The 24437-nt window shown below is 38.4% G+C and overlaps 1 protein-coding gene across 6 annotated transcripts in view; it reads right to left on the bottom strand.

Annotated features, from left to right (window-relative positions):
- Ge-1 (Enhancer of mRNA-decapping protein 4 homolog Ge-1) overlaps positions 1-24437 on the bottom strand; it is a 320261-nt gene that overhangs the window by 220191 nt on the left and 75633 nt on the right. For all 6 annotated transcript variants that reach the window (XM_067151567.2, XM_067151568.2, XM_067151563.2 and 3 more), the window contains one exon: positions 521-819. In XM_067151567.2, coding sequence (XP_067007668.2) covers positions 521-819 — 299 coding nt within the window. The remainder of the gene's footprint in view (positions 1-520; positions 820-24437) is intronic.

Below are 24437 nucleotides of genomic sequence, written 5' to 3'. Positions count from 1 at the left end.
GTTGACCTCATCGGAGGGATTAACGAGATGAAACAAATGACGTGATATGAGCAAACAACGGATTATATTTACTTTATATGTAGACCTAAAAGTAGTGTTCACCCTTTATTGACTTTTTACATTTAGAAAAACTGTCTTCCAAGAAAAATAGCCAGTATAACTCAAATACATTCATTGGTTTGTTAAAGAACAGTGTAGAATGTTTACATGTACAATTTATAGCTCTTTATAGCCTAGAAGTCATGTGTTCACTGCACTAAATTTGAGGTTATCGCATATTGGACCCCACTTTACTTTTTTGGCTGTAAAAATGGGGGAAAAGTGGTCTAATACGCGAGTAAATACGGTAATTAACTTATTAAAGTTTTACTCAAAATCTCTCTCCAACTGATAACTCTTGCTAGTGGACATTCTTTCTGGTCCTGAAAGTGTCCACTGACTGTGACTATTCAATTACAATGCTTACAATATTGCAACAGCATTAGAAAAACTGTTCACTGCCATGATCTCACTAACTTACTCAGGGTTGTAACTGGTGTGGTTATCCAAGAAGAACAGTGACGATAATGGCTTGCCATCATGAGGTTGCCACTGGTGCAGACAACGTGGTTTTCCACCTGTGAGCATATACACTTGGAAGAATTTCACTTCACCATCAAGGCTGGCTGTAGCAAGGGCAGTGCCATCAGGTGAGAATGCTGCATCAACAATGGGCTGTGTGTGTTCGTTTATTTCCAAATATCCTTCTTCTACATTCTCGGGCCGTAATGGGCCCACACCTTTACGTGAAGTGACCACTCCTACATTCCACAATTCAGCCTGCACAGAAATATTGAGTAATAATTACTGATGGGAAGCAAATACATATAGTTTATAATGATCCACATCTACAGGCAACAGAAAAATTGAAGAGAAAAAAAATAATTTTGATCTTGGTGTATTTATTAATATGAATCCAGAATGAAGTGCCCCTGAAACATTATTCTCATAAATACAGAATGAAAGCTATATCTCCTGAGGCAAAAAGATTTTGCAGAAGAGCTGACAACCATTTTAACAGCAAAAAGGGTTTTTCTGAATTGCTGCTTCAGGTAGCTAGGGACCGTATGGTCAACAACCTACAGAATAAGTTGGCCTGACAAACCTGATTGATTGAAATATCCATACTGCTAGACATTTGTAATGTAATTAAATTGGGGCAAGGACTGGGAAGGAAGCATTAAAGAATAGAGTGATACTGAAACTAATGAGCAACAACTTTCCATCAACTGGAGTTAGTAGTAATAGTAGTAGTCGTTTTTTTTTTTTTTTTTTTTTTTTTTTTTTTCACATAGTTTTGGCCTCTTAGGTATACATTTAGCATTTGTCAGCCTTTCTCGATTTCCAGTACATTATGATGGAGAATGCAGTTCTTTGCTCTTCAGACCACTTAGCACCACGTCTTGCACTTCTTTCTTGAACCACTGTCTCAGACAGATCCTCCTTCACTGCAATTACCCAAGGAGTGGTACATTTCCAGGTCATGGAAATGTTAAGAATTCTTCGAGATATTATATCAGACTTAGGTTTTTACACTTTACCAAAGTCTCTCGTCTTCTTTCTTCAATCTCCTTGCTGACCCCTGGGCGTTGCTCGATAGGGCTGTCTTCCAGTGCATTGCCCTCCGCTCCCTCGTGCGCCGCTGACTGCTCAACTCCTGTATCCCCTCCTCTTCCTTCAGCCGTATCGCTCCCACCTACGTCATCACTCACTTCCGTCAGCGTCACCTTGCTCACTTCTGCTACTTCCTCGCACGTTACACTCTGCTGATGTTGGTGTTTTTCGTCTATTTCCTGTAGCTGAGCTGCTGTCCACGGGCGCCACCAGCGACCGTCTCCAACGATCAAACGCTGCCCTTTAATGTAGGCCCTTGGGCCTTGAAATCTTGCTTAGCCTAGGTGCCTGCATAAAATGTTTTGTTCCTTGATGACGCCATTGTCCATGTCCCTTCTCACCCAAATTTTCTCACCTTTTAAGTTGCTGGTATTCCTCAGCACTATTTCCGCCATCAGGGTTGATATTAACTTAACCTTGATCGGTCTCCTACCCTTCACTTTCCCCACTCTATATACATCGTCTATGTCCACCTCACTAAAGTGTTTTTGCTAGCTGCTTTACGTCGCACCGACACAGATTGGTCTTATGGCGATGATGGGACAGGAAAGGGCTGGGAGTGGGAAGGAAGCGGCCATGGCCTTAATTAAAGTACAGCCCCAGTATTTGCCTGGTGTGAAAATGGGAAACCACGAAAAACCATTTTCAGGACTGCAGACAATGGGGTTCGAACCTACTATCTCCTGAATGCTGGATACTGGCCGCACTTAAGCAACTGCAGCTATCGAGCTCGGTCACTAAAGTTTATCTTCATTTTACTTTGTATTACTTCTACCACTTTAAATACTATTTCCACCTTGATTTCGTTGTCTCCTTCCGGCACTATTATATCATCTTCTAGTACCAAGTCATCACATCATTTTACTACCGTCTCCTCTGCACAATTTATCACATTTAGCAGCATACCAAATTACTCCTTCCATCTTCTCTTTATTTCTTCTGGAAGTGTTATCAACTTTCAACCTTGCTCTTTCATCGGTTTTGTATAAGCTCTCTTTCCTATTACTTTGTATTATTCCATACAGCATTCTTTTACTGCCAGCTCCATCCGTTTCCATCTTTTGTGTAAATTCTTCTCAACTTTTCTTCTCTTACCAATTTCTTACATTTCCTTTTATTATAAAGATAATGCCTTTTGCTTTCATTTTTATCTCTATTCCATTCTTACCATGCTTTCCTTTTTTCTTTCACTGCTTCTCTTACCTTCTCATTGGACCACGGTGTCTGCTTTTCTTTCAATCTTGCCAATGTTCTATCCCTGGCACTCTCTACCCTGCTTACAAATGCCCTTTTAAAGTTGGACAATTCATCTCCCACATTTCCTACTTCAGTAACTGTAATTTGTTTCAGTCTCTCCAGAAATTTAATTCCACCAGAAAGCAATCAATTACCATTTTATTCTTCTGTCACCCCAACCATATTTTGTAATTTTCCTGCTATTTTTCTTCCGAAACCATGTGTTTCGCACAATCATTCCATTCGTCCTACAAAACTCAACTAGTTTCTCCCCTTCACTCCTTTTCCCACATCCATATTGTTCGATTACTTCTTCCTTTCCTTGTCTTACATTTCTCAGCTGTGCATTTACATCTCCCAAAATAATCACTTCCAGATCAGTTACAGTAAAACAGTAAAAGCGTATACGTGTGAAAAACGCTTAAATGAAATTCTGTAAATATGAAGCTGAGTTATATTCCAAAGTATATAAAGCAATATGAAACAATATAAACAGAAAAGAAATGCACCCAGATTTTTAAAAAATGCAAAGAGAGGGAAAAGTGTCACTTTACGGAATAAAATAGTCCATTATCTTGGTTTTTTTCTGTTGGCCGTGGCCATAGCATGACCAGTATTCTCAAACTGGTACAATTCGGCCATTATTTCCTCAGAAACGTTATGGCGCATCACAAAATGTTTAATAGTTCATAGAGCATTGACAGCATTGTTAAAGTTTACTGAAGTATGCTGCAAGCTCTTCGGAATAGTCATCGTGATTACAGTCCTTCATGCCTCTTCAGCAATCTCAGAGATAGTCATGGCTTCTGCAGTGACGAGGTTAGAGTCAACATTTATGTAATCATCAAATGATGCTTCCTCTTCCAATTTCCTCAATTCACTATCATTATCAGAAGCATTGCCATTATCATCGATTTTACAATCATCATCAGAACTACGTCCGAATTCAGCTTTTCGGAAACGATTTCGAACTGTAAGTTCTGAAACACGGTGCCATGACGCTGCTATGTAATGCACTGCCTATCAGAAGAAAAGAAAATTATTATTATTAACTTTATTGGGGACATTGGACTACCTGAATCTTCCATGTACACTTTTTCTTTGGAGGTGGTACCGTTTGATTCGCCTTATCTGACCAGTACTTCTCATTTGTTGAGATCGCAGTGTTAATTCGTCTGAAATCTCTACAAGCCTACTGTCCACCATTCCAGTTGAAAATTTGTGATTCTAAAGGGTGATAATTTTATTCTTGTTCTTTGCATCTGTAATTTCGAGCCCAACTGCTTTGAAGTCCTCTTGAATTTCTTTGATCCAATGCCCTCCTGTCTTCTTTCCCAGATTTCTCATCACTAGTTGTCGTAAAATCCTGTTTTCTGGTAATTGTAAGATGTGAAAGAAATTAGAGATTCTTTCCTTCTTCATCGTGCTGGTAAATGAGTCAATCTCTCGATAGACAGTTTTAACGGGGAGGATTCTCCAGATTCCAACCTGGTACTTTTAATTGATGCAAGTTCTGATAATTCTTCTTTCAGTTTTGAGGAGCTAATCAGTTCTTCTTTCAATTTTAATTTGGAACAAGGTTTCGCAACCATAAGTGGCTTCGTAAAAAGTTACAGTTTTGTAGTGTTGGATCTTAGTGTCTATTGGCAAGCATTTTTTATTTAAGTTGACCAGCTTAGAAATAGTGCTTTTTAAATTTTGCTGGTTCTACTTATCCATGTTGCATTCTCGCTTAAGTTGGGCATAATTTTTTCTCCAAGGTATTTAAATTGTAGGACTACGTTAATTTTGATCATTTATGATGACTTCGTTCATGTCAAGAGGTTTCATTGGCATGATTTCAGTTTTCTCAAAGGAAATTTGTAATCCTATTTTTAATGCAATTTTCTTGAGACTGGTGATCTGAGCATGGACTTTTTACATGTCAAGGGCTAAGAGAGCTAAATCATCCGCAAACCCTAGGCAGTTTGTCCTTATTGAGGGTTTTGCTGCAACTATGATTTTCAGTGGGTTTTCTTTGTGCCAAATTTTCATGATAAAATCTAGAGCCGCATTGAAAAGCAGTGCCTGAGGCCTATATTTATTGTAAAAGCATTCGATATTTCTCCCTTAACTTTACATTTGAAATTGTGTTTGTTAAAATTAGTTCGATAATTTTTCATTAATTTAGGATGAAGGCCATACGATCTGAGGATTTTTAAAAGAGTGGGTCTATGTATACTATCATAAGCCTTTCTGAAATCTATGAATGAAATAAACAGTTGCTTATTTCTGTATTGGTAATATTCCATTATTAGTTTCAGGCTGAGAATTTGGTCTGGGCAACTCCTGTATGAGTTGCAACCGCTTGATGTTTGAGTGACACGCAACTTCAGGTTGCATTAACGTAAGATGCTGGTGCAGCACGCAGTCAGATGTGTAAACGTCAGAAAGAAGGATGAAACGAAGAACGTATTACAGGTAAGACTTCTCTCAATTTCCCCTTTCTGTATGTTTATTCATGTTTATGTGAAATATTTGCCCTAGGACTTTGCATGTTGCCATTCATTCAGGGCCATTTCACACTAGGCGACAGGAATCGGTTACCAGCCACCCGCGCTTGCGAAACATTTTAAATGGAGCTCTTCACACAGGCTACTCAGTCTCAGTGACCAACCTTGAAGTAGTTCACTCCCGCTACCGACAGCGACCGATTTCACGACCCCGACTGGAGACAGCTGGTAAATCATCGCTATGCACTGGAGTCTTCACATTCTTCAGTTCCGTCCACAACTCCCTTCAGTGTCATTATGCATTTCATGGTCCTTCATGTTATGGATTCCGTTTCAAAATACTATAAACTGTACTAAATTTTTTAAACATTACATTCAGTATGAATGATGTCCGGTTCCTTGACTAACCGTCTTACTAATAAACGGTGTATAACGTTTATACACCGTTTATGTGAAATTCGTTACTAATAAACCGTGTATAAGCCTCCTGTGTATACATCTGTTAAAGTAATTCATTGAATTGCTTATACAGACCAGGACCCTTATACAAGCGTTGTATAGCAGCGAGTAGCAGAAAAAGAAACGAGTGAGCAGTTTATTTTCATGGTATTTACTGCCTCCGGTAATATAATCATGGTGAAATATTCGACTTACCCATTTAACATTGAACACACATTGAAAGAATGGACGATAACATAGAAGACATACACCATTTACAGGTTATGGAGGCTAGACATCTTTGTAAAGTAAAACACTTTAAAGAGACAGAATGACAATGAAAAACTATAAATGAAATGATGGTTGGGCGTATTTTTGGGTAATAATGTGTTACTGCTTAATAGACTTTTGAAATTGCAAGATCATTATACACTATCAGCCTCTACAAAGATCTTTCTCAAATTTGAGTACCTATAAAATGGGACATATTCCTTGACATAAAAAATGGTACCGGTATAACTCAAAAACCGTACGTAATATTATTTCCATACTTCGTAGTCGAATATGCAGATATATGATGTATAAATGCCTAATAGAAACATTTTTGATCAAACCTTTCTTTTAGCTACAAAACAGTTTTTCCTTTCTCCTGAAAAGTAAGGATTTTGGAATGTGTACCCTTTTCAACTCACCGATTCAATTACAATTGCTTACGTTTTCTGTACTATCCCAGTTAGGAGCTCTTGATCTTTTCTTAAGCTTTTCCATTTCTTTGTGGCATTCATTACACAAGCAAGCTGGAATTCAAGAGGACAAATTGGGGCAAATATTCGTTTATAAGTAGGGGAGTTAGGGATTGGAATACCTTACCAAGGGAGATGTTCAATAAATTTCCAACTTCTTTGCGATCACTTAAAGGAGAACACAACACAAAAATCAAGTTGCCTCAGAATCAAAGAGTGTATCGGACAGTGTTCAACTATATATTTGCTTTTGCTGTGCGCCGCTCCGCAGGCCGGTGAACTAAGGAAACACGAGTAGTTGTGACGTCACTGCGCTGTAAGCGCTGAACGAGCCATCCAGTTGATTATTGCAGTACGCGCTCAGCCGCTCTTCCGTTTACTTGAAGTGTTGTTCATTATAATAGTGCAGTGACTGTTTGTTGAAACACATTCCTGTAGTGTGAACAGCTGTAACAACACAACGAGTAGAGACCGAAAATGTAGAGAGAAAGAAATACATTTCCATAGGTTTCCCAATCGAAGTAAGTCGCCTCGAAGGTTTAGCAGTTCGGTACAATTTTGCAAGATGAAACACTTTTCTCCCGATAAGGGAGCTACTGTGTGCTCAGTGTATTTTAAAAATACAGACTATGATGAAACGCAACTTTTGAAAATGAAGGTGATGTCTACGGAAAAGCTGCAAGGTCCGAAATTGAAGCCAGGGTCTGTTCCTTCAATAAGATGTCTGGCGTCGACAGATGGAGATACTTCTCAGGCAGGAATGCTAATTCATACGGAAGCCGCTTCACAAAATACTCTGTGGGAGTACTCATCAGAAACTAAAAAGAGCAGGACGGAAAGTTATGAGGCTAAAAGACGAAGGGAGTTTATTGACACAGTATTAAACGAAAGTTATAACGTTCAGAATGATATGAGTGAAAATATTTCACCAGACAGACACGAATGTAGTGTAGAAATACAGTGCGAGTTAGGAAGTGAAATAGCTAGAAAATACTTCGACGTTTCAACTTCCGGCACAGCCTTGAACAGTGACAAAATGGGAGAACAGTTGAATGACAGTTTCTATGAACCAGATGAAAGTGACAGTGAAAGTGACGACCGCACTCAGGACGATGTACATATTACAGGTTCATATTTCTTTGTTGCGGGGACAAGTTTGCTCACACTCTTTGAAATTTGTTACATTTGTAAAAGTAAAGTGATAAACATTTCACATTACATTAAAGGGACTATGTTTTGCGTAAAATCACTTTGCGATTGTGGTAATAAAGTCCGTTCGTAGTCTCAACCTGTGGAAGGAAAGAGACCGGAAGCAAATGTCCTAATATCATCAGCATTATTGTTGTCAGGCATTCTGTTTGAACCTTTTCGGTCATTCTGCAAGTCCATTAACTTACATATGATGTCACGAACTGTATATGATAGAATTATTCATAGAGTAACTGGTCCGATAGTAGAGGGTGCTTGGGATCAAGAAAGGACTAATGTTATTGATTGTTTGAAAAGCAGTGCCAAACCCATTTGGTTAGTCGGAGACCGCCAGTACTATTCTCCTGGCTTTTCAGCCAAATATTTAGTGTATTCACTAATGGATATTAATACAGGTCGCATAGCTCATTTGGAACTTGTTCAGAGAGTGATGGTGAAAGGTGATCTTGAAACGGCTGCGTGTGAAATTGCGATGAGGAAGATTGTACAGGAAGAAAATTGTAATATAAAACTCTTCCTTTCCGATAGACACAAAGGAGTAAGGTATTTACTGAGAACGCAGTATCCTGATACTGAACATGAATTTGTTGTTTGGCACATATCAAAAAGTCTAATGAAAAAGATGAAAGCTCTCGATAAAAATCATCCAGAAGTTCAAACGTGGAAGGCCAGTATAAATAATCATTTATGGTGGGCAGCACAAACATGTAATGGAAACAGTTCTGTGTTAATCGATAAATTTACGTCAATTTTGCACCACGTAAAAAATGAGCATAAGTGGTTAGAAAACGGTGAATGGTATCCTGTGAGCACGATACATTAATGGAGGAGGAAAAGAGAAAGAAAATATGGATTAAAGGAAATTCAAGTTCATATGAAGCCTTGAAGAAAATAGTTTTAGACAAATCTTTTTTTAAATTGGACTATAATTGGAACATCAATATATTGAAAGCTGGTATCAAAACTCAGTACTCAAAATCAACAGGAGCCTGGGTGATAAAACAGAAATATGAGGCGTCAAGCGATGGATGGAAGAAGGCAATAATGAACAAAATAAATCTCTTGCAAACTAACTATAGTAGAGCCTCACCTGAAGATCAAGCAATGAATCTGTCACTGCCTAAACATCGCTCTAATACCTCGACCTTCCAATGACGACCTGATCAAGAAGCACTTCTCACGATTTCACTCGCAACAATAAATGAGGTACCGTACTTCATGTCAAAATAATACATTATCTATATTTATCATATAAACAAGCTTAGGAAACTCTTACATAATTTTATTGTTTTAATTTCATTCTTTCATTTACAGCTTGAAGCCCACATAGGTGCCATCGGGTTCCGAAAATGTGTTCCTTATGGTGTTGACAACACATGATGGTATGACAACTCTGTTCTTTTTACCAATCGCAGTCCATGAATTTACCCACGAAGTAAACCGTTTGTAACAAATAAAACGCCAAGTTCTATTTGATGGATTTAAAGCTGTCAGTAAACGTTTCCTTGCCATGTTCTTTGTTTTTAAGCTCATGTTATGCCTTGTCATTCTCAATACTTCACGGTCTAAACTAAGCCTTGTAAACGAGGAATTTCTTGTTATACACATAAATGTCTCAGATTTCAGTGCTTTTACATTGTCTAATTCACAACAGCATATACTTTCTTCATCCGTATCTATGATGTTACACTCATTACATTTACACCAAATTCACATGCCGGCACGGCCTGTAGTGTTTAGCATATCCATGTCAAGATCACTATCTGAATGGATATCAGCAAACGTCATTTGTTCTGGCTCATACTGATACGGACGAATGATATTTACATCCATTATAAATAAAAATAAGCCCACTAACACTGGCAACAGAAGAACACGGCAGTAGCAGATGGAGTGCGGAAAAAAACTGCGCGAGTTTACTTCCAGCGTCAAGGCTGCCAGGTAGACTCTACAGCGCAGTGACGTCACGACCAGTTACTACTTCTGCACATAACTTGAGAATGGTTGGACATAGAGGCACCGGATTAACGGCATTGTTATTACATTCCCATAATACATATTTAGCAATGAATAACGAAATATGTGTTTTTGTGTTGTGCTCTCCTTTAAGAAAAGGCTAGGGAAACAACAGATAGGGAATCTGCCACCTGGACAACTACCCTAACTGCAGATCAGTAGTGATTGATTGAAATGTTGATATCAATATAAGCCAATTTCCAGCTGTCTTACTTTGTGCTGCCACTGTCTTTTCGATATGCCGTGCTACTGCAAGACTTTCCGGAAAGTTTTGCTCGTAGATAACCAGCAGAAGCGATCATAAAGGCGGTGAAGGTGCGAAATATATCAGTGAACTGCAGGAAGAGATTCCTACGACTTGGAACGATTGTATACATGTTGTATAGTAATACAATGCGTATACCACGTTTATTAGTACGAAAAATATACAACACTTATACAGGGTTTATTCACTGTATAACTATACAAGTGTTAAATAACTGTATAAGGACTTTTTATTAGTAAGACAGTAAATGGTCAACCTACTGGCCTTCGGTATAGAGGGCCTTGTGTTCGATTCTCAGTGGGGCTGGAAATATTAACTGTATAAGGTATGGTTTGTGTTTGTCCCCACACTCTCCTCGTAATAATCATACAACCCATCACATTACCAACCATTACGGAAACATGCAATAGTGAACGCATCCCTCCATGTAGGGTTGGCGTCAGGAAGGGCATTCGCCCGTACAACACGGCCAGATTCACATGCGCCACACTGTTCCCAACGGCAACCCCACCACTGTGTGAAACACGGTAGAAGAAAAAAAATATTCGGTATGATATATCTAGACAAGTATACCGAATAAACACGGAAGATGTCATTATGCAAATTATACAACCATCTGAAACTTAAAATGTGACGAATGTAGCAATAGAGTTGAGAAGAGAAATGCATGGTCTCAAGTAATTACTATCTCGGTTCAACTATCTCAAAGTTAAGGCTTATTTTTCTTTAGCCAGTTTTGCTTTTCTCAACTTGCTATCTATTCCCGTAATATCTTCTTTCACACTTTCGAAGAGTTCATCAAAAGGTTTCTTTGATGTCCTGAAGTAACAATAAACTTGGTCATCATATAAATAATACAAATATAGTTGGTACGTTATTGGACATTATAAATTTTCCAGCTAACTCATTCCTGGTTGCCAGCTTCTCACCCCAGTGTCCCAAGTTGGGCTCATCAGTTGGTAAATAGCACACCCACCAAGATGCATGGCTAGTGCATACCATGGAGGCCACTGCGTAGGTTATTTTCAGCCACCGGCAGCGCCAATGCACCAGAAGTGACCCTGTCCCAATTTCAAAAATTGACGTCTGCCTGGCCATCGGATAATAGAGATGTTGACTCGCATAGGAGTCAGGACAAATAATTCAGGTTGTCCGCAGGAGTCAACATCTATATCATCACATAAATAAGTGAATAATTTATAGAAAAGTCTTTTTTTTCCAAATGATCTTTCAACATGGAATGTGAACGAAACCTATGACGCACTCTGGCCTCCTTTCTTTTCGACAATAAAAAGAAGCAAGAAGATGATGAAAACTGACAGCAGGCCGGGGAAGGCGGCTAAGTAGCGCGGGCTACCGCTCAGCGACACTGAATTCATATCAGCTACTCTGCAGCCGATTCCGATTGCCCAGTGTGAAGCGGCCCTGAAATACATGATTATCTCAGTTGTCGTTATAATAATCTTGTGTCTCCAAACAAATTTAAAAGAATGAATTAATATATACCATTTTCTTTTTTTCTGATAGGCAATGCATTACATCGCAGCATCATGGCACCATGTTTCAGAACTTACAGTTCAAAATTGTTTCTGAAAAGCTGGATTTGTAGTTAGTTCTGATGATGACTGTAAAATCAATGATAATGGCAATGCTCCTGATAATGATGGTGAATGGAGGAAATTGGAAGAGGGGGCATCATTCAAAGATTACATAAATTGCAGAAGCCATGTCTATTGCTGAAAAGGCATGAAGGACTGTAATCATGACAACGACTCCGAAGAGCCGCAGTATACTTCAATGAACTTTAATGTTGCTCTCAATGCTCTATGGACTATCAAACATTTTGTGATGTGCCATAACATTTCTGAGGAAATAATGGCTGAATTGTACCGGTTTGAGAATACTAGTCATGCTGTGGCCACGCACAGTGCGTAATTTCAGGAATCTAGCTGGCCAAAAATCGTATCTCGGAAACTAATGGACCGATTTACATAAAACTTAGTATGTAACTGCTATTATTGGAGATAATTAAGTGTGTGGTCAATCAAGTACAAAGAACAAATTACTACGTCAGGAATAGAATTAGTAATCTTTGTAATTTTAATCATTTTTCGTTATAGCTTTAAGAAAATAAATAGATGTTAATAGTGGGACATACTGTTTAGAATGTTTAAAAACAGATACAGGAATACATGTACTTGCCAAACAATTTATTCATTAGATCCAGTTACATCAGAATCGCTACTGTCACTGTCATTATCTCCTTCGGCAGAACCAGATACAGGAGGCTCTGACAGTAAGTTGAGCACTTCTCGTGAAAGCAGAATCAACTTCCTCCTCCTTGATTTCCCTACGCTGGTAATATAAGGGTCCGAGAATTTGTGTCTTTCTGGAAGGTTTCCTATTATCTTTATTCCTGGTCTCCTGGGCTTCCTTGGAGAGTTGTCCAATAGGTATAACACAGTGCCTAATGACCTCCTCTCCATGACCCACGAGTTTGTGCAAAGTTACAGGCATGTAGTACGATTTGTATTTTTGTAAGCACAATTGTATTGTTTCCTTCGCGTACATGCCAAATGTCACTTTATTAATGGCATACCCACACTACTACTACAGTAATATCCGCAGAAGTGGAAGCTTCTCTGAAGAATCTTCTAGCGGTTTCTATCATTGGTGTTGCCAGCACTTTGCTTCGGATATCAACCAATAGACGCGTTTCCTCCCTGAACTTCTGTAGTGAAGTCATCTACAGTATTTATTTATTGCGTGTGTATTTTAGGCTTTAAATCAGTGCGTAAATGTATTGTGTTGAATGAGAGTTATGCAAAAAGCCTACGTGCGTGATTTATTTCTTTAACATTAATACTGTGATCCTTTGTAGTCATCTGCAGTACTTATTTATTGCATCTGTTTTCTAGCTTCTGTCTGGATAAATTTATTAAATGCAATTAAATACATCCGCCGCCCCTCGAGCCCATAAAATTATTTGTCCATTTTCTCTCGCAATTTTCCTTATATTTCAGTGCTGAGGTTTCTTATGTTTACCTCTGATTCTGTACAAACCAAAAGTGGCCCCTGTAAAACCCACGTCCCCTTTAGTTCATAAACGTGACTTGTAGCTTAGTTTCTTCAGCCTTTTGTCTTGAACTTACATACTGAATTTCACAAATTTATGTGCCGCCGTTTTCCCGTGATGGCGTTGAGCGGAGCCGTTCGATATGGCAACCCTGTTGTCATACAAGCAATACTGTTTTCTTAACATGGACCGAGCTATAGTACTGGCAGGCTCATCTTGACGTTGTGATACATGTCCTTCTGCAAGGCTCATTCTCTGCTCGAACCAACTTTTATTGTACCTCACCAATTTGTCCCTCTTTTCTACTATATTTTGTCCAGCGTGATCGAATTTTAGCACACAAAATACCGACAGATTTCCTTATTGACTTGGATATATCCTCAGAACAATGCTAAAAGCCTAAATGTTCAATTACAACATTCGCAATATAATTGTTCCACTTGTATTCCCTGCTGTTCCTCAACAGCTCGAAAACTGGCCTCCGGGTTACAGAGTACATGGCTTCTGAAAAAATTAATTACTCTCATGGTCGCACCTGGTCGCAGCAAAAAGTCACAGTTTTCTATTCATTAAAGTATAGATAACTCATCCAAAAGGCTTTCATTGCGGAAATCAAGGGCAATCCATTTTGAAAGTCAGCTCAAATTTGTATAATTAGATAGCGCTTGGACACTGTGTACCTGAAATTTAAGTTCATATTCCAGACAACAATATAGTCATTTTCAGAAAATGCTACATGTTGTATAAAATACATACCTTTATCTAATATAATCACATTGCAAGCTAAAGAAATATTTACTTCCGACGACTTTACAGAGCCCTCACATAATAATAACTGCGCGCTCTCCTCGCCAGAATATGATGCCGTAACGGAGGAGAGCCACTTTAGGCCTTCGGTGAGATTAGATAATCAGACAGCGCGACTTTTCAATACTTAATTACTGTACCCAAGATTCTTATAAACACGACTCACAGAAAATGCGCACCAAAGACGAGGGTTGAAAATATTATTTTTGGCCGGCTGGATGCTAGAAATTACCCACTGTGCCACGGCCAACAGAAAAAACGAAGATAATGGACTACTTTATTCCGTAAAATGACACTTCTCTCTCTCTTTGCATTTTTTTTTATCTGGGTGCATATCTATTCTGTTTATATTGTTTCATATTGCCATATATACTCTAGAATACAGGAATGCTAACTATTACGATTCAATCGTAATAATTACAAATTACCCACCGTAATTAGATCTTTACGAATGACACACCATAAATGACTATTTTTGGTTGATTTTTAAATGTAAGTGTATGAAGTGTTCAAAAAGATACACAGAGAATGCCATTTCAGCTTGAATTCTCAGAATATTCTTTTCGGATTTCTCAGTAATCATTTTTACCCTGCCCTTTCCTGTCTCTCGAAGAATATTTCGAGTTTTCACGCGCCGAACGCAGTGTGTGTTTCCAGTATTGGAAAAAGAGCCACCTGTGAAGTGATGTATCTTGCTGAGTTGTTGTCTTTGTTAGTCACATGATCAGACTTCCATGCAAGTATCCTAGTTCTTTTGTCTTTGTTTTGGCGGCAAAGTGGTGGTGGTGGTAGTGGCAAACTCCGTTTCATTGAATACTGTGTGCATGACTCTTGAAGAAGTATTTATTGCGATTTCGGTTGACAAATTTACGTATATTGCTCTTCTAGGATATATGCTAATCGTGTGTTATGAAATGCGAAGTTTGAAATAAACAATGAAGCGATTTCTTGTGCAGGAAAATACATATGGTGAAGTTACAGTGACCAGTAACGCAAGCAAGAAACCCGAAAAGAGTTCAAAAGAATTGCCCTGTTTACTGCGTTCCTCGAAATCTCCTCACACGTGTTTTGTAGTGTATGTTGCCACGATTTTTCAGTTGCGCATGGTGGGCGAGACGACTGTTGTAAACATGTGACTAGCAAAATTCATACGGATACAGTTAAGCTGAGGGACACAAACAAGAATTTAACCATTTTTGCTAAATCCTCGGAAGATGAAAGCTCAGTAACAAACGCGGAGTTGTTTACGACTTTTCTTGTAGAACACAACTTGCCTTTAGCCTGCAGTGACCATGCAGGACGTTTGTTCAAGAAAATGTTTCCTGATTCGAAAATAGCTTCGAAGTAGGTTGTGCGAGAACAAAAACGAGAGCGCTAGTTGAAACTTTGGCCTCTACAGTTGAGGGAAAGGTAACAGAGTTAATGAAGTCCCAGCCCTTTGCCCTGGCAACAGACGGCAGTAAAGATATGAATGACAAAAAGCTCTACCCATTAGTTGTGACACTTTTCGATGAGGAATCTATACACATTTCAACAACAATTCTTACAATGCAGGAATCCAACGACAATACAGGTAAAGGAATATTGAGTATTTTGAATGATGAACTGAAGAAGAGGGGGATTCCGTGGGATAACTGCGTAGGTTTTGCATGTGATAATACAAGTACTATGACTGGTGTTTCCAAAGGTGTGAGCTCCTTCATTTGTAAAGGAAATCCTAATATTCATGTGCAAAGGCTGTGCTTGTCATCTTGTGCACTTAGCTGCTCATAAGGGGTGTAGTGCTCTTGAATATGTTAATACTGAACATTTTGTAATTGATGTTTATTACTATTTGCTGAAGAGTTCAAAGAGGAAAAATGCTTTCAAGGTATGCCAGAAAGTTTTTGGTGAAAAGCTTAACAAAATTTTGAAATATGTTTCTACCAGGTGGTTGTCTCTTTTACAGTGTGTATCAAGGGAACCCTTTAAAAATGTTCTGTGAATCAAATTCTGACAAGGCCAACACAAAATTTCTGAAAGTTAAGGAATAATTTGAAAATCCATCTACTAAGCTTTACCTTTTGTTTCTCAGCTCTGTTCTTCCACTTCTCAACTCCTTAAATGTATTCCTCCAACAAGAGACACTGGTTATTCATAAACTTCAGAGTTAAATGAATTTTTCAGTGACCTTATTGTTCGCTTTGTGGAAGCATCCTCTGTTCCAGAGTCCGATACTAATTTCCTTGATGTGAAATTTAGTTCTGCTAAGTTACAGAAAAGTGACAGTGAGTTGGTCATTGGGGCAAACACAATGGCTTATATAACGGCAGTTTCTCTAGATGAAACTGCATTGAAAAAATTTCATGCCGATGTGAGACTGTTCTGTACAAAAACATGTGAGTACATTGTCAACAAATGGCCAATTAGGGATAAGTTTCTCAAGCGTGCTGAAGCTGCTAATGTTTTCCAGAGGAAATCCAAGAATTTTTTATCAGTAGAATTTATGATTGACCGGTTTCGTAAAATTCTGTCATCAGAAGAAATTGATTCTTTGGAAACCGAGTTTAATCGTTTCCAATTTGATGGATTCCCTTTTGACAAGGATGAAAGGACAGACAGACTTTGGTTCAAAATATCGAAGATCACTGATGCTTCAGGTATGAGGAAGTACCCTTCACTGAGTAAGCCAATGATGGCTATTCTTCTAGTACCCCATAGCAATGCTCCAGTGGAAAGAGTTTTTAGTTTGGTGAGGAAGAATAAGACTGAATTCCGTGCTAATATGAACACCGACCTGTTAAGTGCTCTATTAGTGCAGAGGATGCACATGATATCAAAAGAAAAACCATGCCACCAGTAACCTTTACGAAACAGGAACTACAAGGTGCTAAGGGGGCAAATGGAGTACTCAACAAAAGAAATGATCCTTCAACCTCCACTCAGATATGTACTGCAGATCACCTGTTACTCTAGCAGGTAAGAATCATACACTGTTTATATGCCAGTCTTTGAATATGTTACATCTGGTTGAATTGTATGTTGTTCATTGATTTTTCAATGATGTGTAAGTTAGTGAGATCTCAGAAAAAATCTACGGTCGCGCCGCCGCCACCCTCTCGGTGCCCTAACGGCTGCATTACTAATTGCCTTTCTTGGAAGTTGGCAGCTTCATATTTGTTGAATTTCATTTAAGCGTTTTTCTCACGCATTTTTTTTTTTTTTTCCTTCGGTCTCTTGGAAAACGTATAAACAAAGTTTTACTGTAATTGTTTTGAACTGACTGTGTTGACTGACTCACTACTCTGGAGTCGGGCCAAGGAACAGTCGTCCTGTATCGTGACAGCTAACAGACTGTGTTCAAACCTGTGCGTGTGCATAAAGCTGCTGTGAGGAGTAACCAGTAGTGCGAGCTGAGTGAAAGGCAAGCTGTCAATCAGGATTACTAAAGGGATCATTGCTTCAGGTAGATATCACCTAGCTGGCCACCCACTTTGAAATGACTGGAGACTTTGTAAATAACTCCTAATTAGTGACCACTGTCATTTACAAGCATAATTGTGTGTAGTGTGTGCGTGTACTAAATGGGTCATCCCACGTTAAGTTAGATCAATAAAATAAGAGTGTTACTCGTAATATTAAGAATCCAATACCATTCCTGGGCTCCTTAGTCTGTCTCTCCAGTAGTTTGTATCCTTCCCCAAAGGTTCTACTTCTTTTCAGTTTAGTCTCACATGGTCCCAGTATCGATATATGTCTGAGTTGTTCCGTCTTACTGGTCAGAGGTAAAATGTTAATAGTACCCATTCTTAATTTTCTCCTCTTACAGGCCTGTAAATCTTCAAATTCATATCAGCCGTCATCACGGTTGTGGTAGTGTGAACATTTTGTTATCATGCCAGATGTGCAGTGCCGGGGTGTGCAAGCAACCACAATAAGTCAGTAAAATTGAATAATAAGCACATTGTTTCCAATTGCCAAAGTATTCTACTCTTCATAGTAAATGGACTTATTCGGTCAGAGAGAGAGAGAGAGAGAGAAAGACAGTGATTTGAGGTTTATTGAAAAACTAGCTGATGTACCCATGTTTCGCTACGGAATTCTAAATTTTATACAGAATTCTAGGTTAGGTAGTGTAAACATTGTGAGCAAGATTGTATTAAGTTGCTCTTAACGTTGCCCTAGAAGCACGATGGGCAAGTCACCAACGTCTTTTCTCATATGAAGACTGGGTTAGGGAATTTTCATTGTAATGGTAGGCCAGCTTGCCTACCGTCAGTCACAATCAGGTTTGGGAGTTTTCATTATAATGGCAGACCCTCACTCTCTTCCTGCCTTCATAGATTCTCAGAAAGACTCTTTTAGTGGTTTTCCCAACTGAAATGAACATGGGTCATTACAATGACGTCGGTAGGAATGGCACGATTAAAAGCAATGCCTTCAAATGAAATAGTCGATCAAATGAAAAACCACACATTTTCTCACTTTTAACGAACAGTACTATGCTGCCGAACTAATAGTCCAAAGCTACAGGGCTGGAATGACCAAGACGCAGACATCCGTGAACAGTCTTCGTCCTTTTTTCGGCAGGGGTGGGGGGGTTGAAATAGTGGATAGTCCCAGGGCAAAAACTATGCCTGTTTACTTTTCTGTTTCCTGGGAGTACCCCATGGGTTGGAAAATCTCAATTCACTACACTGCGGGGTAAAGAACTATCTGACGTGGAGGCAATTTTTCCTCCAAGCCAGAGAAGAAACCACATCTTCGCTGCTAATTTGGAATAAAATTAATGAGGATTTAATGAAAGTGAAGAGGAAGAAGCTTTTCCTAAGAAACGGCTCTTTCAGGGTTGAATTTTGAGTTATTTAGTGAATAGGGAAGTAGGCGGAGAAAGTTCGCGCCAGACAGCGCTCGTGTACTACTGGGTAAGCGCAAGGCGATCGTCTTATGTTTCTCCCAGTCAGCTGCGAGTAATGTATAGAATGAGACCGAGTTTTCTGAGCTAAAGTCGATTGTATCTTCTCTAATTTTACTCCAAGACTATATTAATTAATTGTATAGGTATATCCCCTATAATACGGACGATTTTCAACGTTTAAGCCTTTAACAGCTGCAAAATGAGCTAAGGACCAGAAACGCTAAAACTAGCGGGAGGAAGGAAGAATTAGTACAGCGGTAATTAGAAAATTATAACACGCTTTATTATCCAAATAATGAATAGGATTCAGTATGCCTTTTCCTGAAGATTACGTTTACTTGAGTATTGTACATTGATAAATATATAAATGTACCTTCACAAGACTTAAATCAGAAATATATATTTAAACACGCACTTGCTCCCCTTGCTTATAGACTTCGATTCATGTATTCTTTTTAGGTTGATGGCTTACATGAAACTGCAGATACAGCCTTTGTCTACCACCAAAGGCATGTGAATATTCTTGAGTTTCCCAGTGCCGGTTCGTTTGAATATTTGACCATCAGCCATAAGGTGAAGATCACTATCACAAATTTGCATCTGATGGATTACTTCGTATTTAGAAAATCGGAAATAGATGGAGCACCTGTTTCCAACTACAAATCACTGTCTTATGCTAGATACAGACCATTCAGTGAAAAGTGTTTTGTTTATAAAAGGTTAATTTCAATCGGGTGAAATTCTAAAATGCAGTGCTGTGAAATCCGAGTACACAAAACATAATACCTACAGAGGTGCCAACCTTTTAAGTAGATTATCAGTAATCACCCTCCACCCCCGAGAAGAATTTTGAGTCAAGTCCAAAGCATGCTCCTTCCTTGTCGCTAATGACACCCCCGTTGCCCTTCCCTCTAGCAATCTATTCGAAAGTATACCATATTACACAGTAACATTTGCACACAACCTGTCAGTTCTGTGATAAAACATTACTTGAAGCTTGTTTCTCACACAGCAGCTGCTTTTCAGTATAGTTTTTCTTGAAGCATCCTTCCCACTGTGATGGCATTTTCGTCCTCTGAACCATAAGCGATTCCAGTGCTGATGTGCTTAATGTAGGCCTTAATTCTTTCCAGGTAAACTTAACACAGCAAATACAACATTACTGAAGGATTTATAGTGGAGAAGGGCAGCGCCTGAGCTCCTTCATTCACAATGAATTTTACAGCGCTTGTGGGTAGCAAAGGAAGTCACGATCGAATGAGTATCGTTGCCAACTCACAAGCACTGAAACAAGGACGATTTAGGAGAAAGGCTCGAAAATTTTTCCTTCTTTTTTTAATTTTTTCCGTTCAAAATTATTTTTTCGTGATGTCTGCTTTTCCGTAATAATTTCCCCTTTGACCGTAATTTTGTAATCATGAGGTGAAATCGGTAATTATTACGGACAATCCGTAATAGTTGGCACCTCTGTACCTATAATGTGAAGCTTATTTTAGGATTACCTGGTGACATTATAGGAGGGGAATGTGAACGTTTTGCTGGAGCAGGCCCCAAGGCATGTTGTAAGCATATTGCTGCAGTAAGCTACGCATAAGAGCACTTCCCCAAGACTGATATAATTCAGTGTTCAGAAACATGCAGCCAAAATGTATAAACTTTCCAGCATCCCTCTACCAAACGGTTGAAGCCAGTTAGCCCTATGAAAGTGGAATGTATGCCCTTGGACAAGTTTTGCTATGTATAATCTCAGTTGCACCAGTTATAACTCTAGTCGAGGGGTATTTCTGTCTAAAAGCAACTCTTTAAATTGGCAGTACATGAAATTAATCCAAACATTAAATATTCTCCCAATATTAGTTTTATGGATTCCGAAGTTCAGGCCTGGTTCCTTTGCAGATTTGTTGGTCCTTAGCTTCATAACTGTCAAGAAGAAAGAAAGTCTGGGTTCAAGAGGGAATATCTGTAAATTGTATCTGTAATTGTTTTCTCCCAGAACAGCAAACGCCAACTTACAATGTTGGACGTCTACAAACCCTGTATAAAGCAATATGACATAACGATTACGCATTGTTTGCTCAAAAAACAAATTACCTGTAGTATTTTTTTATTGCTGATGTCTTTGAAAATGGGAGTCACAAATGTAACATCCACTTCTTCGGGTATATTCATGATTTCTTCCCGTACTTCAAAGGAGGTTATTTCTGCATATTCCGATATTGTAGGTTTTTCATGGTAATCCGGCAATTTTCTGGTGTATGGCCTCTTCCTTGTTTTTGTTGTGTTTGTGGTCCACGGAAAAAGCGATGGAACAGCGCCCGGTTTTAATCTTGCTCTCTCACCTTTAAATACAAACACATAAGTTCGCTGGTTATCAAAATGCCTAATAAGTTTATGGGTTGAAAATAGGGATTATTTCCCTTCGTAAATCGCACTTACCCAACAAAGTTTTCGTGAAATCACCGGGTTTAAAATAATAGGAACACACTTTAATATTTTCGGTCAGATTCTTCTCTTACAAGTAATAAATCTCATTGTAGACCGTATTGGACATCAGATATGAACATTAAAAAAAGAATAATAGTTAACACCACCTTTTCAATACTTATCTTTCCTTATATTTAGGAAATAAACATTACAACAGGCGTTGTAAGATGGGACATGTTTCGCTTAACAGTCGTAAGCATCTGATGGATTACTTCGTATTTAGAAAATCGGAAATAGATGGAGCACCTGTTTCCAACTACAAAGGTGAAATTCTAAAATGCAGTGCTGTGAAATCCAAGTACACAAAACATAATACCTATAATGTGAAGCTTAGGCTAAGATTTATTTTCGGCTGATGATGCCTACGACTGTTAAGCGAAACATGTCCCATCTTACAATGCCTGTTGTAATGTTTATTTCCTAAATAAGGAAAGATAAGTATTGGAAAGGTGGTGTTAACTATTATTCTTGTTTTAATGTTCAGATTCTTCTCACCGAAATTTTTCCTTCTAATAGCATGTAACCATTTCGCCCTCATTTCTTTATTTTGTGGAAACTGGTGAAACGGAAAAGAATGAGCTTCCCTGATTTCTTTCAAAGAGGAACACTGCAACAGCTCGGCATAGTCACGAAAATAACAATTTAAGCAACTTAAATTTGTGGATATTTAGCAGCATGACTACAGAGGAGACAAGTGAAGAGCGCATTGCGCTTACCCAGTATAACAGCAATGCGCTCTATCGGTGCTAGTTCTATACCTCCCTATTGTGGTACTATAATTTGGAATAGGGCTAAATTGTAATTCAAGACCAGTTCATACTACTACTATTACTACTACTACTACTACTACTAACTGAGCCTCTGACATAAGTGCGTACACTGCTCATTCAAAACAGCACGTCAGAATAGGTATCGAATAGCTGGCACACTATGATGAACCAGTGTGATACGTACCAGCAGTATCAGAAAATGTATGAACCAGAGGATTGGCATGCTAAAGAAGAAAGTTATCTAACTCCGCAGCTATTTCCCGCCAATATTCAGTTAGGCTGTTATACTCTGTATGCAGCAATAATCCCATCTATCGGAGTTGAATGTCAGCATAAGAGACAAAGAACATTACAACAAACAACGGTCACTGTAATGTTATTGTTAATCTATGTTACGCGCTTTCGATATTGTAGGCCTTTACATTATTAATTGTCTTCCGTTCTGAAATACCACTCTTATCATAGTCGGTACGGTAAAACTGAATAAAACATAAATGATCGGAAATTATATTCTGTATAACTTTTGTTATGTAGTACTGTACTTTTCCATAGGACCAAGAACATAGGTACAGTATTTAGAAATTAAATTTTAGGTGCCTTCCCCTAAACTACCAATTCACTCAGGGTGAATAACATTGTTTATAGCTTAAACTGTAGTTTCTTATTCCCCGACTCTATATACCAATTTTCATTAAATTCTGTTTACCCATTTTGTCGGGGCTCGGCGTTGATATGGACTTAGCAACAAAAATCCAAATTCATGAATATCTGTGTTATCATAGCCCGCTGTCATTTCTTGATGGATACAGTACTTTTGCATCCATCTCTTGGCACAGGCCAGAGCAAAGTGTAGCTTCCACTGAAGTCCTAGTCTCATCCATGGCTGTGACAATATGGAAGCTGCTGGGGTATGGGTGGTGCTGATTAATGACATTCAGAGCACAACCAGTGTGTCTGAGTGTCATGAAAGGTGTTGCTCATAGGGTTAGTTGTGCTACAAAGCACTGTCTGGCCCAGTGAAGAAAGCAATGGCAAACTACCTCACTCATCTTGCCTAGTACACCTTATTTTCGTACTGCCATTGGTTTTTGAGGTTTCCCTATATAACTGCATAGCCTTTGGTGATGTTATTTGAGGATCCAACCAGCCTCTGGGCTGATGACCTAACAGACAGACATCATAGCCGGTACGGTAAAAATGTATAAGACGTAAATGATCAGAAATTTAATTCTATATAACTTTAATTATGTAGTATTTATCGATATGACCACTAATAACAAATATTTGAGAATTGAATTTTAGGCCTTTCCCTAATCTACCATTTCACTCAGCGTGAATAAAATAGTGTATAGATTGTAGCGGCTCACCCCCCGACTCTACATACCATTTTTTAAATAAATTCTCTTCAGCCGTTTTCTCGTGATGCGTGTACATACCTACAGACAGACAGAAATTACGGAAAAGTAAAAACTGCATTTTCTTGTTATTGTGGATATGATCGATACAGAAATACCATTCTTTTCAAATTCTGAGCAATGTACAGACAAAACTCTTATTTTATATATATATAGATATATTGATAAGGACCGAAAGATGGTTTTCATAAATTTCACCCCTTTTGTACGAACTGGAGTAAATAGTGATTTCAGCATGCAAGTGCATGTGAACTGTTGATTGCCTAGCGAATTAAGTTTTTACAAGATAAATCTAACTTGATAACCTGCAGAAATTCTTCAGTTGAAGGGAGTCAGTCAGCTTTTTGTCTCTCATAGATTTTTGTGATAGTTGTGTTTTACTGAATGATATCAATAACAGAAGTTCTCTTGTATCCCAAATTGATGCTCTTTAACAAAGCTTGAAATTGTTGTTGGAAGATGCAGAGAAATGTGATTATATTTGTCTAAAAAAGCAATTTTCATAATCAGTTTGGTTCTTTTTTAAATGATAAAACCAAAATGTGGTTTGTTGAAAATTGTTATATTTAATTTTTATGCAGGGAGCGAAGTGCTATGATATTTTAGAAAATCATCTGGTCTATTGAAGTATCTCCTTCATGAAATGGGAATACACATTACCTTATGCATGTAGTTCAACTTTCGAAGAGCAAAAAAGTCGTGAATCTTTTAAGTTGAAGAAAATCATGTAAAAGGAACTGTAAACTATAAAGATGGACGACCTTTTGGGGTTGCTGACAAGTTCAGATTCAGCAACAATATGTGAAGCTGTCTTGCAAGAAATTCATTTATGTGGATTGAAAACGTGTGTCAAAACTGACCATAATAGGGTGAACCGTATAATGCTTCATAAAATTATTAGAGATTCCGAAAGAAGTTACTCTTTTTAAATTGAAA

The sequence above is a fragment of the Anabrus simplex genome, chromosome 7 (genome assembly GCF_040414725.1).
Source record: "Anabrus simplex isolate iqAnaSimp1 chromosome 7, ASM4041472v1, whole genome shotgun sequence".
Classification (NCBI taxonomy): Eukaryota; Metazoa; Arthropoda; class Insecta; order Orthoptera; family Tettigoniidae; genus Anabrus; species Anabrus simplex.
The sequence above is the reverse complement of the archived record's forward strand: the minus strand, read 5'-3'. Positions and strand labels throughout refer to the sequence as shown.